The sequence below is a fragment of the Aethalodelphis obliquidens genome, unplaced genomic scaffold (genome assembly GCF_003676395.1).
Source record: "Aethalodelphis obliquidens isolate GAN/ISIS:26980383/991018 unplaced genomic scaffold, ASM367639v1 scaffold13, whole genome shotgun sequence".
In the NCBI taxonomy this organism is placed as follows: Eukaryota; Metazoa; Chordata; class Mammalia; order Artiodactyla; family Delphinidae; genus Aethalodelphis; species Aethalodelphis obliquidens.
Genome location: NW_020837957.1, coordinates 25600774 through 25618330, shown reverse-complemented (window position 1 = coordinate 25618330; position 17557 = coordinate 25600774). Strand labels below are relative to the sequence as shown.

At 38.7% G+C, this 17557-nt stretch overlaps 1 protein-coding gene across 2 annotated transcripts in view; it reads right to left on the bottom strand.

The window, feature by feature from the left end:
- Positions 1 to 5991: 5991 nt before the first annotated feature.
- Positions 5992 to 17557, bottom strand: part of LRRC8C (leucine rich repeat containing 8 VRAC subunit C) — a 91818-nt gene continuing 80252 nt past the window's right edge. For both annotated transcript variants that reach the window (XM_027114278.1, XM_027114279.1), the window contains exon 3: positions 5992 to 12549. In XM_027114278.1, the coding sequence (XP_026970079.1) occupies positions 10279 to 12549 (2271 nt within the window). In that variant the 3' untranslated portion in view covers positions 5992 to 10278. The remainder of the gene's footprint in view (positions 12550 to 17557) is intronic.

Sequence of the window (17557 nt, the reverse complement as noted above, 5' to 3'; positions counted from 1 at the left end):
TTCCCCACAGACACTGATAAGACTTTTCCTCTTATTAATCTGTGTAAGTAACAGACCCAGGGTGTATGCATGTTTGTGTCCACATGCATCCCTGAGCAACTGAGGAAATTTTGGCTAACACTGGGAGAAACATATGATAATCAAATAAAATTTCTGAAAGCACCTTACTTATACCCTGTCAAAAAGTTGACGATTTTTAAGATGTGATTCAATAAAATGATACGATGGCTTTCTTCCAGTTATTTCATAATAGTTATTCTACCAGGCTCTCCCAGCTTGCCCAAAGAAATTAGGAACAAAAGGAGTGAAGAAAAGACTAGCTTTCTCAATTCTCTGGTTTTTTACAGTAATCACCAGATATGCTGAAAGATTGTATGAAGTTTGTGAGTGTACTTGGCCTTTATGGATTTTGTGTTTCTTAGCTACAATTGCTCGTGAACATCAGTTATGGAGAGGTGCGGCCCAGTGGTTGAAGAGGATGGTGTATATAGTGTGACAGATGATATTTTTCACAGGTGCCTCAACACTATCTCCGGCTCCACATATGCTTCTTACAATGTGACACGGACACTCCTCCCATTGAAAGGTGGGGGTCCGTGTCCCCTCTCCTCTGCCCTTGAACTGGACAAGATTTATGGCTATTTCAACCAATGGCAGAAGTGATATCATAAAGTGTGAGGCAGTGTACTTTCTGGCTGTTGGAATAGTCGCCTCGGAACCCTAAGCTATCATCTAAGATCTCTGACTACCCTGAAGCTGACATCCTGTGAGGAAGCCCAGGCCGTATGGAGAGGCCCATCTGAGGTTCCAGCCAACAGCTAGAATCAAATGCCAGACATGGGAGTGAAGATGTCTCCAGAAGATTCTAGCTTCCAGTCACCGAGTCTTCCCAACTGAGGTCCCAGACATCATGGAGCAGAGATAAGCTGCCTTTGCTGTGCCCTTTCCGAATTCCCTATCCACAGAATCTGGGAGTGTAATAAAATAATTGTTTCACCCTATTAAGTTTTGGGGTGGTTTGTTACAAGGCAATAGTAATTGGTACAGATATGAAACCAGGAGCCCTATGTGGTCCCCAAGTCCTCCTGAGATAGAGATCTGGGAGTGGCTACTTTGTGGAAGAGTTAGAGCTTCTTGGAATACTATTTGAAAACCTCTGGACTAACCAAGGGCTCCAAATTCTGTGTTGCTAAGAAAGCTGGAATTTAATAGCTTTATCAAGAAAGAGAATTGTCTCGTTCAGTGTTATGAACTGAATTTTGTCCCCCCAAAAGATGAAGTCCTAACCCCCGGTACCTGTGAATGTGAACTTATTTGGAAATAAGGTATTTGCAGACTATCGACTTAAGATGGCAGCATCAGGGTGAGCTCTGATCCAATATTCTGTATCCTTATAAAAAGGAGAAGTTTGGACACAGAGACAACACACACAGAGATAACGCCATATGAAGATGAAGGTAGAGATTGGGTGCTGCATCTATCAGCCAACGATTACCAAAGATTGCCAACAAACCATAGACTATGGAACAGATTCTCCCTCACAGCCCTCAGAAAGAACCAACCCTGCTTTCACTTTGATCTAGAACTGTGAGACAATAATTTTGTTTGTTTAAGCCACCCAGTATGTGGTAGTTTGTCACGGCAGCTCTGGGAAAATAATACATTCGAGAACCAGTTTGAACAGGAGTGATAGCCCTTTATAGCTCCAAGGTCCTCAGTTAATGCAAGTTAGGCCTCTTGATTCATTCAGCAATATCTTTTCAAGGTCCATCTCATAGAAGTCACAATGGGAAGCACTTTAGAAAAATACAAAGATAAATTAAGTCTTGGTTTCCACAATCATTGGAACACCAACTCTGGAAGGAGAGATATGATAAGTCCTAAAATAACCATAGTACAAGTGATAAGGGCCCTAGATAATGAGGCATGTAGAAAGTGTTAAGAGAAATTCTAAATAAGCCTTAAAATTCTTTTAAAAAGTCTCAGTGATCTTAGTATAAGTAGAGCCAAAATTAGATTTGGATGGACAGAGTTGAAGGTAGAAGAGGCATTTCTATGAATGTCTAACACTCAGTGGGTCCCTGGCTAATCAATTAAAGTACATAGGTAAAGTATAACTCCTTTATTGTCAGGTCTATTTAAAGCATTTATAGAGTCCTAGATACATTTTTGTATAATGATTGTTTCCTCCCTGTACACATGAGAAAAAAAATGTGTATGAGTCTAAACATTTTAAAACAACCTAGAATGCAACTTCTGTCTTACAAGCATTTACTACAAGGTTTTAGAGTCAACTTTCAGGCATTTTTGATGCAAGTTCTTTTTTTTTTTTTAGTTTTTATTGGAGTATAGTTGATTTACAATGTTGTGTTAGTTTCAAGTGTACAGCAAAGTGACTCAGTTATACATATACATATATCCACTCTTTTATTTAGATTCTTTTCCCATATAGGTCATTACAGAGTACTGAGTTGAGTTCCCTGTGCTGTATAGTAGGTTCTTATTACTTATCTATTTTATATATAACAGTGTGTATATGTCAATCCCAATCTCCCAGTTTATCCCTTCCTCCATCTATCCCCTGATGCAAGTTCTTGATCAGATTTATAATTAATGCTCTCAAGAGTCACTAGTAGTGTCTTTTTTTTTTCTTTTTTTTTTTGCGGTAGGCGGGCCTCTCGTTGCTGTGGCCTCTCCCGTTGCGGACGTGCAGGCTCAGCGGCCATGGCTCACGGGCCCAGTCGCTCCCCGGCATGTGGGACCCTCCCAAACCGGGGCACGAACCCGCGTCCCCTGCATCGGCAAGCGGACTCTCAACCACTGCGCCACCAGGGAAGCCAGTAGTGTCTTTTTAAAAAATTATTTTTATTTGTTTTATTATATCAGTTTCTGAGTTAGGAAAAGTTATTTGAAAATAATGGTCTAGTTAGTTTTCCATACTTGAGATTTGATTGTTTTCACATTGTTGGTAGAACTGAAGGGCAACAAATCAGCCTGAAGTTTAGAAGGTGCACTGAGCATCCTTTATCAGGAGGTTCCCCGTTGACTCACACCTCTACTCCCCATACTACCCCGCAACAAACAAAAGCCTTATGTAATATAAATCAGGTATTTAATCCCTCTGACATTTTTCATATTTCCCATTTGAAACCAATTCAGTTTCTTTAAGAGGTTATCTGGACTTAAAATATTTATGTAGCTAAATGTTTTGACTGAGTAGTTTTGACTGAAGCTGAATCTCTAGTTTTCAATTTCACAAGCAGAAACTCATTTTAAACACTTCCTCACTTCTCGTAATAACCTAGAATGGAAAATAATCTTAAAATTATATATATATATATATATATATATATATATATATATATAAAGTACTTTCCTGTACACATGAAGCTAACACTACAACGTAAATCAACTATACTTCAATTAAAAAAAAAGCAAAGGGGAAAAATACTAAAGTTAGGGCAGTCAACATCCTGTCTTTGTTTCTGGATGCATAAAACAACTACACCTGTTAGCCTGCTGATACTGTTAAGGCTTAGAATGTGACTCCCAAGAAAATATGCAAGTTGCATGACCAGAGGCTAGAACCTGGGGAGAATTAAGAAGAAACCCTGAATAAATAATAAGTCCTGAATAAAGTCTTCCTTACCATTCTAACAAGTATCAGATTAATTTTCTCTTTAACATCACTTAGAGGTCATTAATGTACATGGCCTCAGGTTTTTGTTGAGATTGGCTACATCATAAAGTATTTTTCATAAAGCAATTTAAATCATTAAGAAATATAATTTATACATACAACTCAATGGGCATAAATGGAACACATCAACTATTTCATAAACTTGTGGACATTTATTTCTCAAACTTACAATGATTGTAGCTTCACATTTTGCATTGATTTTATCTATACTTGGACTGAATCAGCCTGAGATGTTGAAAGCTGTTCAAATGTTACTTATTTATTTTTTTTTTTTTTTTGCGGTATGCGGGCCTCTCAATGTTGTGGCCTCTCCCGTTGCGGAGCACAGGCTCCGGACGCACAGGCTCAGCGGCCATGGCTCACGGGCCCAGCCGCTTCGCGGCATGTGGGATCTTCCCGGCCCGGGGCACGAACCCGTGTCCCCTGCATCGGCAGGCGGACTCTCAACCACTGCGCCACCAGGGAAGCCCCTAGAGTATGATTTTAACAAAATTATTCCACATAATCTATGTGAAATTAAAATGGAATCCCAAGAACCTTGTAATTCAGATTGAAGAAATGCAATTTTTTCCTATAACAAAATCTCTGCTGAATAGTTGATTTTTTTTTCTTAGAAGAACTATGGAGGAGATATAAAATGCAAAACTTGCATGTTGCCTCTTTGTGTCACTTTCCCCAAGATCTGTATTACATGAAACTAATAAGAATGGAACTAAATACTTTTTTAATGGTGATGTCTAAATGTAACCTGAGTTGAAATAAAATTAATTCCACAACAAGGACCTACTGTATAGCACAGAGAATTATATTCAATATCTTGTAATAACCTATAACATAAAAGAATCTGAAAAAGAATATATCTGTATATATTTATATCTGTATATCTGAATCACTTTGCTATATACCTGAAACTATCACAACATTGTATATTAACTATTCTTCAATTAAAAAAATTAATTCCGTAAGTGTTTAAAAAAATAAAGTCCATCTTCTAATTGTTCCCAAACTTTACAAAAGAAGAATCCCTGAATCAAAATAATCAGAATGGTCATTTCCGTTCAGATGTCTGGTAATAAAATCTTTGCCTAATGTTGTGTTTTTTATGCAAAATCTCCAAACTCTGAAAATACTTCATCACTTATGGTATGCCTGATCACATAAATGTTTACTTGTACCTTGCTTTGTTCAAAAATGTTTAAATATGAAATCTAAAGTATAGCCTGTATTCAAAGATTTACACACAAAAATAATGTAGCTTATGAAGAGCTTTTCACTTTTTCCTACTTGGATATTTAGGATTACATTCAAATGTATATTCAGAAATACGCAGGCCTTATGCTATGGCTATTTAAGTATCCCACTGAGTCTAAAATTGGCTTTAGTGACTACTCTCTTCATATACTTCTCCCTCCAAATCAAAGTGCTTATCATATCTTGCTAGGCAACAATAATGAATAACTGAATCAATCTAGTTAATTTCAGTGTTTATCTCAATATTCTGTACAAATGAAAGGACTGGAAGATGGGGCAGTGGAAGGTGGCAGTGGACAAGAGACTTTTTCTTATGTGCATATTACACTGAAATCACCAGATGTCTCTAATCTGCTGCCCATCTCAGTTCTTGTCTCCATAGTTTCTCCAGAGCTCTCACATACTCCCTCCTAAGTTTCTGATACACACATTCGCAAGGCCTCTCTCACCACACTCACAGTCTTTCCTCATCTCAACAGTTCTTCTCCAAAGGATTATCAGTAAAATAACTGAGTCATAAATAACTATGGAAAAATATGTAAAGTGACAATTTAGCTTCGAAATTTACCCATCACAATTTTCTTATGCATAAGTGGTACATAAAGTTTTCTTATAAAGGGCTTCCCTAAGCCTGGGGTGTATGTGTTTAACTAGGGGAGGCCTTCTGGTTGTACAGAACCATTCTGATTTCTTTAATGACAATCATTACCATAAAAGTATTTACGGAAAGCTGGGCTGGACAGCCATGGTACAATGTGATCTGGCAAACGCACAGAAACTGCACTCCAGATTACACAGCAAGGCACTAATTACCCAAATGAAACTCCAGGGGCACCTTGGGGAGATGCAGTACAGAGAATTAAGGAAGGAAATAATTAGTCACAATTGCAGAAACTAGCTAAATACAAAGTGAAAGAATGCATGCAGCCTATTTCCTGCAGAGTACAGGAAGCCTTAATAACAGAATATGCAAAAATACAAGAGAAATCCAAAAGAGAAACATGATTTCTACAAATGAATAAGAAAGGGACCAATCTCAATTTTAAATTACAAAAATGACTTTATTTTCTGTTCCTATGTACTACATAGCCAAATAACCTTAAGACATTGTATCATGAGTTTACACTGTGACAAATCAACTTTCAAGCATTTTCTTGACAGTCTTAGAGGTTTTGCCAGCATTTGACACAATCTGAACACATAAAGCGAGAGAAAACAAGCAGCAGAAGGAAAACTAAGTGACCACGTAAGGCATTGAGTTTCAACCCTAGTAAAAATGTTCATTAAACAGGCAGAATCGTATGGGAGAGGGAATGGTATTCAGCAGAAAGCAAATTTATTCCACATCCGAAACCACATATAGGGACTGTTATTTAACATGGCCGAGAAATTAAGTTGTTCGAAGTTATATACCCCTTTTTAAGGTCTTCTAAATAAAAAAAATTCCTTGGGGTGGGAGGAGACCCTCTTCCCTCACCCCAAAAGGAATTCAAGGATGTTACCTTTATCAGTGAAAGGCTCTGGGAAGATGGAGTAAGAGTGGACAGCTAGTTTGGAAGGATGGTATGTAATTGTATTAGAAGCATGTCACTGAGGCCTAAATCTGAAAAATCAATGGCACGTCTGGTCGAGACTGTCCAGGCTTTCTTACAATGTATCTGAATAGACAAGAAAAAAAGTGAGAAAATCTTACCGACACTTGAGGCATTCCCCTCACTAATAACTGTGCTGTTTTGCTATGGAACCCTATGTACCCTGAGTTCTGGAGATCCTACCAAAAATGTGAATTGCTTGAATGGCATTATCACATTCAGGATTTATAGCAGAATGTAAATTGAATCTTACTTTAGTCTCTAAACACAAATGGAAATTGTTTTGAGGTTTATCTTATCTATTCACTACTACATATTGCTGACAGTTTTCATAAAGATGGATCATGAGTGTTCACTGTTTTAGTAAATATATCATTACTACTGATCAGGTGTTTGGTATGAAATTAGATTAGAGAGTAAAATACTCCTTAAAAAATGGACTTTTCTTAGAATTAGGAACATAAACAACAGCAAAACCCTTGGGGGAAATGATAACAAGAGATGTAAAGATTTTTTCTTCTCTTTCTTATAACAGAAATCATAAGATAGCATATTGCAGAAATGTGGACTTTCCTCATCCCAAGTAACCCAAGGAAGATTCCAGGTTGCTTAAGCCCCTCTCTATAAAGATGGCTTCAGAGGCAGATAAGGAGGCACCTCTAAATGACCAAAGTGTTCACAGCAGGCTCATGTCCCAAGCCTTTCTGAAAAAGCAGTGCCTGCACACAGGATGCCATGGAAATTGTCAGAACTCATTACAATAGCTACATTGGAAACCTAAGGCAGAGAAAGGTGGGTGAATGAACAATCAGAAAATTTACCAGTGTAAATAACAGGTTTCACTGTATCAAGAACATTTATATTAAAAGTGTTGTATTAAAAACAAAACAAAGTGAAAACCCAACATATAACTAGTTTTCTGAGATGTGGTCTTCTTAGGTGAGTTCCACTGGGATATACTTAGATGCTCTGTTTCAACCAGACCATCTCCAGACAACTGTCTGTTCTACACTTAACCATTAAAACTGACCAAAAAGCATACTCACTATGGGTGTCCAATAGCCGTAGGATTTAAGAGTACATATGATGCTTTTATATTTACATAAGCTGTTTCTCATGAGTCTTATAGAAGTTGGAGAAATAGAGCTAGTTGTTCCTTTTTAGCAAAAGCACTTGTAAAAATACGAAAAGGATTGGGTTAATACCCCTTTTAACACTGAGTTGATTCATTAAAGAACTTTAGAAAAGTCAGCAGTTCATTTACCTGAGTTTCCCAGTTAAAGGCTAAAGAGTAATCTAATGCTTTTCACTTAAGAATGTGAACAAAAATATACAATATTAAAAAGGGTCAGGGTCAGAAAATTTAGACTCAAGATGAGGTTTGAACATTTTGAATTTTTATAAAATCTAACAGAAACCTCTATGAATTTTCCTTCCTAAACCATAAAGTCATAGAACTATACTGATTTACTGGATGTTATTTAGAACTTAGGTTAGGGGTCAGCCTGTGAAATCATTAAGAAAGCGAATCAAATTCTTTTGGCATTTTGAGCAAATTGTCACAAAGACTAATTATTAGTTACTTCAGTTATGAACACATGTGAGATTATGAGTTAACACCAGATAAAGATTTCAGCATAAATATGATTTTTAACCTGAATAGGTCCCTTTTAAGGGTGATACAGAAAACAACTATAAATTTTATCCGGAAAAATAGTGCACCTAGTGTTTTACCAGTAGTTATCAAAGCTCACCTTGCAACAGGGTCATGCTCAGCCATGGACAACCTTCCAGGTTTGTTTGTTTGTTTAAAACAGGTAGCGCTATGTTTCTAAATATAACACATCATTCATAATCAGGATCCTAACAACATTCTAGAATTGAATATTTTATCCTACAAGAAATATAACCATGTTACTATTTTAAACATTTTGTTTCAATTCCAGGGCAAAATAAACCAGCTATACAAAATCACCATTGTAACACTTAAACACAGAGCAGAGACAGCAAAGCATTTTGGTCTACATGATTCAATTATTAAATAAATGAAAAGCATCTCTTCCCCAAATCCTTTACCCCACGAAGTATCATAACATTTAAAACACAGTTGAGGTACATATATCTGCTGAGTAGTTCCCATAGCTGTGTTCCATGTATGACTCAAAGTAGCATTAAACAAAGTCACCAGGATCAAGGGGTAGATTTTAAAAGCAGCATCTTGAAACCCCAAACCATCTTTCTATTTTTCTTCGTTAAGTCACAAAACTTCCTTAGGTCAGACTAGGGTTCCGAAAACAGTGTGAATTTGGAGCATAAAACAAAATTCCCATGATAGGTAGCACTGGTCCTGGATTGAGGGCACAAATAGTGCTTTCATTTTCCTGTTCTATACAGCTTAATAGTCAGTGAAAACTTGTGCCCAAGACCCATACTATGTTGGATGTTTAAGTACAGAGATAAATAAAACTTGGCTAACCACCAGGCAAAAATTATTTCTATCTACTTAGCAATTTATTCACACTTAAAAAAGAAAAAAAAAAAGGAACAGAACCATTTTAGATGAGATACTTTTTTTTAAGCCAAAGAGAGCAGACTTTCTGTGCTTGCATCACTAGCATTTGCAGCAAGGACAGGCTTGAGGGAGATAGATTTATATACGTACATATACGTGGATTATTTCGTGTAACAGGCAGAATTTGAATAGAGATCCCCACTTCCACACTACCCAGAGGAACCAGTGTGCCTGCCTGGAGTGCATCAGCTCTTTAGCAGAGTGCTTTAGTAGCACATTTTTTTTTCTTCCATCAGATGTATTCACATATCAAGATATCAAAGATGATTAAGTTACTAAAAAACAGGCTTCTGATTTTTAAATTTAATTACCTATTTTAATTAAAATAAATTAGCATTTCTAAGGTTGTTCACCAGTACTACATACAATATTGATATTAAATGGGAGGAACCTCTGTATTTCTTTTTCAATGATATTTTTTAAATGTTGGTAAAAATGTAAATCAGTTAAATTATAAATGACCAATTCAAGCAAGCTGACCACGGGAGATTATTGTCTTTACTCACTTACAAAATCCTTGCCTAAGGATAAATAACTGTCAGGTATGTGAAAGAATAGAATTTAGGGTTCTGTTGGAGGCAAGGGGAAATTTCGCAAATAATAGTCTATGACAATGCCCTTATGTGAGTTTACACTCCAGAGAAGTGTTTTCTATAGAATGAAATACTTGGCCAATGGAGAAGGCAGCTGGAATTAAAATAACTAGCACAGATTCCTTGGTACACATACAATGAAAACAAAAATAAGGACCCTGTACAGGTGTAAACAAGCTAAAAATGACCTTGGCAAAATATCTTCATGGATTTAAAAAACACCAAAAGCATGCAACTTAAAGTTCCCTTCCCTTCACAAGAATGAACTGAAAAACCAAAACAAACAAAACAACCAAAACAAAAAAACAGACGGAACCATCTGTTTCTGTCAGTAGAAAACAGTAATAGATACATTAGGTTCCAGGACAAATAAAACTTTAAAATATTAATATTGAAAAAATACAATTAACTTTTTATTAAAAATACATACTCCTTACTCAGTCTTTGTGTACATTTTGTTTTGTGTGAAAAAGAAAAAAATAATAAAATAGGAAAGGCATTAAGACTACCTAATTATTTATACTGTATTTGGTAGAAGCATGTTTCAGTCAAACTTTAAACAAAAATAAGTTATTCTGTTTTCATTTGCTCCCGGACATCAGAAGGCAGGGTTTCAAACAGAGCATCTTCTACAACTAAACCAGCTCGCTTCAGAGCCCGACAGTCGCCCAGTTCGGGAGGGAGAATTTCAAAGTGATTGCCTTTGACATCTAAATAGGAGAGAAACAGTAAATTTCCAATTTTTGGTGAAAGTACTGATAGGCTGTTTTTCCCAATCTTCAGAGTTTTGAGTTTCTTACAGAAATAGAGTTCATCTGGAAGGCTCTCCACTTTGTTACAAGTGATGGAAAAATACTGTAAACTTTGTAGAACTCCGATCTCAGGCGGGATAAATCTAATGTCGTTGTAGGACAAGTCCAGGTATCGGATCTTGTTGCATAGGAAGAGGTGGGAAGGCAGCACCTCTATTTTGTTGTGACTAAAGAAGAGGCGCTCCAGGCTGGTGAGTTTCTTTATGTGCTCTGGGATGTAGGTGATGCTGTTATGCCACAGTTTTAGCACTGTCAACTTTCTCAAGTGCTGGAAGCTAACGATCTCCTCTATAGATTTCAGATTATTTTCCTTGAGGTCCAATTCCTGGAGGCTCAGCAGGCTGAACACGGCGTGAGGAATGCGCTCCAGGTCACAGTGGACCAGCTCCAGCTCTGTCAGGTTGGTCATCTTCTTCAGATTGTTAAGCATCACCAGCTTGGTGCCATCGTTGTGTATGCACATCTTCTGGAGATGGCTGGAAACGTCAACCACTGCCTGTGGGATTTTGGAAACATTGCTTTTGATAGAGAGAATTTTAAGGCTTTTGAGATCCCGCAGAGACTCAAGGGTGATATTTTTGGAAATGTCGTGACTTAGAGAGCCAACCAGGTAGAGCTCCTCCAGGTTCCGGAGGCCATACATCCAGGGGGGCAGCTCCCTCATATCATCAAACTTGACGCTCAAGACCTTGAGGTTCTCCTTCAGGAAGGAGAGCGCTGCGCTGTGGATTTTGACCGAGCACTGGTGCAGAGAGAGCTCCTGGAGATTGTCTAGCTGTGCGATGGTGGCTGGTATCATGACATTCTTAATGATTTCAAGTTTTAGAGACTGCAACTCCGTGATTTCAAAAACAGTGTCTGGAAGGCCAGAGAGCATGATGAGAGGCAATTCCAGGCGGTTATGGGCATTCGTCTGCAGCTTCTGCCTCAGTTTATCTGGAGTCCACTCGTTGTTTAAGTTCAGCTGCTTTAATTTGTTTTCACTCACTTCAGATAGGAACACTGCAAATCTCTTGGAATACAGAGGGTCGTACTGATCTATCATATGAAGCATAAAAGCAAAGTCATTTTTCACGTCTGGAATATCATCAATTCCAGTTTCCTGCCGGACGTACTCAAAAGAGTACTCCCTCAGAGAACGGTAGAACAGCCAGTATAAGGTATAAAGGCACGTCAATCCGTAGATACTTACAAAGCACAAGTAGCAAAAGGAGAGTTTCGAGAACAAGTGTGCCATGGTGTGATTGCAGGAAAAGTTCTTATATCCAGTCATGTCCTGAATGTCAACATTGCAGTCCACTGTAAATTGGACTTTGGAAACCAGGGCGCTATTATATGCAATGATGATTAGGAATTTTATAACCTTAAGTACAGTCTGACGAACATACATGGCGTATAATATATCACCTTCTTCTACATGCAGCCTGAACTTCTTCACCTTCTCAAATAAAGCCTTCGCTTGCTCACCCTCCTTCTTATCTAGAGCCCCTGCAGTGGATTTGTCAACCACAAACTTCTCAGGAATTGACTTTAAAGACTGAGAGTTGACCAGGCCGCCTTCCGGACCAGACGGGGTGGCGTTGGACCTGCTCACGTTCTTCCTGTTGTCCTTTTCTTCTGAATCCTCCCCAGACACTTCAGATAAAGCCCGTGTGGTCCAGGGAGAGTCAAAACACTTCCCCAGGATCGAGATGAAATGTTCTATTTTGGAGCTGGAACCGGGGAATTTGAACCAAAAGTTGCTACAGAGCATGAAGACCAGGGTATGGATGAGGACAAGGTAAGGGAAATACTTGGCGTACCAGTGGAGGGCTCGCTCATAGCACATCTGGTTAATGAAGCTGTACTGCTGAAGGTCCAAATCCGTCTTCAGTCCTTTCATTTCCACAGTGACTGGGTTAGTGGGAGACGGTTTCGGTGGAGGCAGTGGGGTGGTACTGGCCACTGCTTGAGAGACATTCGAAACGGAAGACTGGTTCTGAGAAGCCTGCACTCTTTTTGGAAGGCAGATTATCTTGTCTTGCATGACCTGAAACAAAGAAAGAATATTTTCAAATTATATTACTCAAAGAGCTTTCATAATGTCATTAGTGCGAAGAAAGCAGCAATACCATCCAATAAATGTCCATTTCCTTTGCCTGGAGAATACAATGTTCAATTCCAGCACCGAGATTTTTATTCTTAGCCCACATGTTGGAAAAATGAATTGTATCGATATATCTTTGTTCACCATGTCTAACTCAGGACACAAAACGCAGCAGTTTTTTAGGACACAGAACGATTCACAACAAAATAAATAGTTAAAGAACATTCATGTATTTAAAAAAATTTGCATTTCTTCTCTCACTGAAGCCTGGGAGAATCAGTCATTGGTCTGGGAAATACATCTTCTTATCAGACTCAGTCTTGAATTGGATGGCTCCCAAGACTGATATTAGTTTCTGTACGAGAAGCATTAAAAGGAGGAAATACGGGAGAAATTCCCGTCTTTATTGTTTCCTCTTTTCTTTCTATCCATATCTTAGACATGCGTAGGTGAACGTGAATGGCTTTAATAAAATGGGAATTTACTAAGCTTTTGTAAAAACTATTTCTTCAGAGAGAGATGAAAAAACACAGAAATGTTCGATAGTAAAATAGTTATGTCTAAACTTGCTGCTTTTCACACAAAATATTACATCAACTTCTATCCCTCTACCAATGCTTCAATTTGTTGAAAAGAATATTAAGCCCTAAGAATGTCCAGCAGTCTCATAAGATTGCAGTTTGGGTAAGAGAGAACACATTCTTTCTGAAGATGAGGGAGGATGAGGCAAAATACTCCTTGAATCAACCTGGAGGAATCATCCCCAGGAAGAAGTACACGTAAGTGGAATCATCTGGACAATAAGCAAACAGTTCAGAGAAAGAATAATAACCAAGAAATTGATGGTAATAACATGGAATTGATAACGCAGGGGAAGTCTATTTGTACCTTATTAGGTCAAATGGCTGAAAATCCATAGAGTATCATGGTTTTGCAACAGCAAAGCTCTTTACGTTGATTCTAGAAGTAGAAACTGACTCTATTACAAAGTAGACTGCTATGGCATGAGAATATGACCATAACCTGGTGACATGGGAGATATAGCCCCATAGAGAAGAGTATTTACAAGGTTTGACAATGCAGCGGAGCACCCAACCCTTAGTTGAGTGTCCGATACATAGGAGACCATCAGTATTTGCTGAGAAAGTGAATGAATCTAGAACTGACACTAGTCCTTCCAATTCAGAGTTGCATAGGTCTGGGTGTAGACCACACGTCTCCTAGGGATGAAGATAAGGATGGTGATTATAGTGATGACAGCAACAAACTTTCTGTCGTATTTAATATGCAATCCTGTTCCAATAATGTCATGGGTATTAATTATTTTAATTGTCACCTTCACCTGATAAGGCAGGCACTCCTTTTATCCCAATTTCACAGATGAGGAGACCAAGCCACAGAAAGGTTAAGTAACTTGCTTAATGTTATCAAGCCCAGGCCACCTGGACCCAGAGCCCACATTCTTATTTTATTTTATTGAATTTCTAGGATTAAACCAAAAAGATCTCAATTTGACTTTATCCTAAGTAACAAATTACCTTATATAAATTATACATATTTTAGGGAAAAGCTTTTCTCTCCCCATATCCTATGCAGATAACAATGAAAGAATGAGGTTAGGGGAAGAGAGGAAGTTTCATTTATAAAGATTTATAAAGGCTCCAGCCTAAAAGATATAGCAGGGGGCTACTACTTACTATGTAAATCAAAAGAAGGCAGGGAAGAAAAACAAATGTAATTGCATTCAGAGGGTTCAATGGCTACAGAGGTGTGAGAATGTTTGAGAATGCCTTCAAACATTTTAATCACTTACCTGATGTTAAACATGCCCACGTTTGTGGACATATATATGTCTACTTATAATTATACCCATAAAGTATTGCCAATCCATATGTCAAATATTAGAAAACTTAATTATTTTTCCTTTAAGTTTAAAATAAACATAAAGCTTTCATTTTAATCTCATCTCAATGGGGCATCCTTTATATTTCTTGGAGGTCAAACACTCTACCTTGGAAACCTCTGGAACAGAAAAGAGTAAGAGAAAGTCTTGACAGATACCGGATTATCGTGAAGAAATATCAAAGAGAAAAAGTAAGAAAGTCAGTGTTTGGGGCCATATTCTAGATGTTTTCTCATTCGTGGTCTCATTTAATGCCCCCAATAATCTGTGAAGTAGGCATAAGGTAGGGGCTAGAGACCAGCATGGAAAGAAATGCTTCCCCAGCACCTTCTCCAAGAGTGACACCTTTGAGCTAGTATGTTAATATGACATTGTTAATGGTGTGAGGAAAATAGAGACGAGCTAGAAGGTAAAAAGGCAGGCACCTTCTGGAGGTGCTAAGTCCCTGCCAAGCAACCAGGTGGCCCCATTACTGCCCCCTGCCCAGCCCTTCTCCAGGCTTGCTCCTCATGGGGAAAGACGATAAACCTCTGGAGCTTGGCTGCTACACAGGGTTTCAGGTTATGTCCTGCACCAGGGTGCCCAGCTGAGGGGCAAGTGTGGGCTGAAATCCTGCTTCTGCCCCCCTCGGTCAGCTGTTCAGCCTCATGGGATGCCTTTTTATATTCTGCACAAAGGTACCTGACTGGCTCGCATCTGCCACGCTAGAGAGGTAGGTCATCTTCTCCCCATTCTACAGAAGAACCCAACTAAAGTTCAGAGAAGTTCAATCACTTGCCCACGTTCACGTAGCTAGGAAACAGCAGAGCAGACTAGTATATTTCCACCATTCCAGATAGTCTCCGCATTCCTCCGAGTTTCTGCTACGATGGCTTTAAGAGAACAGCCCAACGTAGGAGGGGAACACGTAGACAATCTCCAGAAGTTCCTCTCCGCCTTCTGATGTCATATTTCTTTCAATCTTCACAAAGATGTAATTTTTAAAATGTGCCTATTTAAATCCCAGGAAGGTAAAGACAGTGCTCTATTTTCCAGAAGCTGTTAACTACTCAGAAATGAGCACAGAGTAGAAAAAGATGCTGGAATTTAGTCACCACGAACAATTGCTGCTCATGCTGCCAAGAGAACACATCCTAAGAAGACTCCAGCAGACACACAGCTCATAGTTGAAGTCCCAAAGAATGTGATGGCCGGTTATCTATCCAGGACTACGAAAAGGAAGAGGGCAGGTTACGGAGTCCAACAGTAAAGAGTGTGAGGACTTAAACAGTGAAATAGCCACAGGAGAGAGGAAGGAAGTTATCTTCCATGGTTAATGGAAACTTTGCAACACTGAGAAGAATTGGGAGAAGCATCAATATTTTCAAGGTAGAGTAAAAAAGAGAAAGAAGACAGAAAAAAATAAGGCAGATAGGTTTCTTTTAGAAAAAGAAAAGGGTAAAGGGTGTTTCTGGGGGATATCTGTAAATAGCAGCTTGTAAGAACTTGAAAGTTTCTGCTTCACCTTTTCTGCTCTTTTGAGAAGCTTGTCTAATTAAACCTATACCTCACTTCTTTTTGCCTTTACCCAGAAATTTAAAGATTAAAGTACAAAACAAGCCTTAAGGAAAGGCTGCAAAACAAATTGCAAAGGCATAATGGTAGGGTTCCAGGCTGCCGGTGCAGGGCTAAAGGAGAGTGCTTGGGGTAAGACCAGGGAGAAAGCCACCGCCCACATCCCATCCTACAAACCATCGAGGCTCAGACCATCACCACCAGCTCATACACACACACATGTCATTATGACGAGGAATCCCATCCTTTTCTTCTAGGGACAGCCCTCAGACTGCCTTTGGACGAAAAAGCATTGAGACTAGAGATACACAGAGTCTTTATATAGGGGGAGGGCGAGAAAGAGGGGAAAGAAATGAGAGTAGGGGGAAGAGAAAAAAATTTAAAAAGCAAGATGAACAAGAGAATCTGATCCACAACATAGCAAGGTGAGAACGTTACTCTCCTAAAAGCAGATACGAGAATAATTCTTTAAAAAAAAAATTTTTTTTTTGATGTGGACCATTTTTAAAGTCTTTATTGAATTTGTTACAACATTGCTTCTGTTTTATGTTTTGGTTTTTTGGCCACTGAGGCATGTGGGATCTTAGCTCCCCAACCAGGTGTCAAACCCACAGCCCCTGCATTGGAAGGTGAAGTCTTAACCACTGGACCACCAGGGAAGTCCTCCATGAGAATAATTCTTGAACGAAATCATCTACTTTAAAGAAAATATCTCAGTTTGGGAATGAGGAAGATAGGGCTATAGAAGGAGGTGAGTCACTGAGGGCAAAGGTCAGGTGAAGCCAGGCAACAAAGATGCTAACCGCCCCCCCACCCCCACCCCACGCTGTATTGGGATGAACAGGCTTGGAGGTAGGAGGAGTGAGTCAGCAGAGCAGAGAGGGGCTAGAATCGAAGGAAATAGCTCAAGCAACATGGTAGGAGGCTGGGGTGTACACTCATTATTTCTATTTTGAGATGTAAATACCTTTCACTCTTCCCTAAACCTTTGGTAAAATCGGCTAAATGCACACATACACCCCTATTATGAATGAATTTTGTGGAAATCACAGCAAAAATAGGACTAAATTTCATGCTTGGATCAAAACTGAACAGACAAGGAGAGTTTGCCTGGGATGCTAAAAATCTATAAACTGTTTCCATGGAAGCAGGAACTGGGACCATGAGAACCTAATTCTTCTATGAGTCCGTCAGAACTTAGGCCATGGACTGGAATTTGATCCAATATCCTCTAGGTCCTACGGAGCAGCTGACATCCAGTAACATAAGTATATAAAATGCTCCTCAAGACTTTACAGTGAAAGTTCCTAGAGGAATAAAAAATATACATGTAAAATTGTTCCATGTCTGTCATAATATCTAGGTAATATCTCTGGAAAAGAAACACAAGGGTTGCAGTGATTGGAGAAACGGGCTCACTAAAGTTGGATTCATGAATTGCCATTTGCAAATTATTTTGAGATAACACCACAGCTGTTTTTGAGATTTTATTTA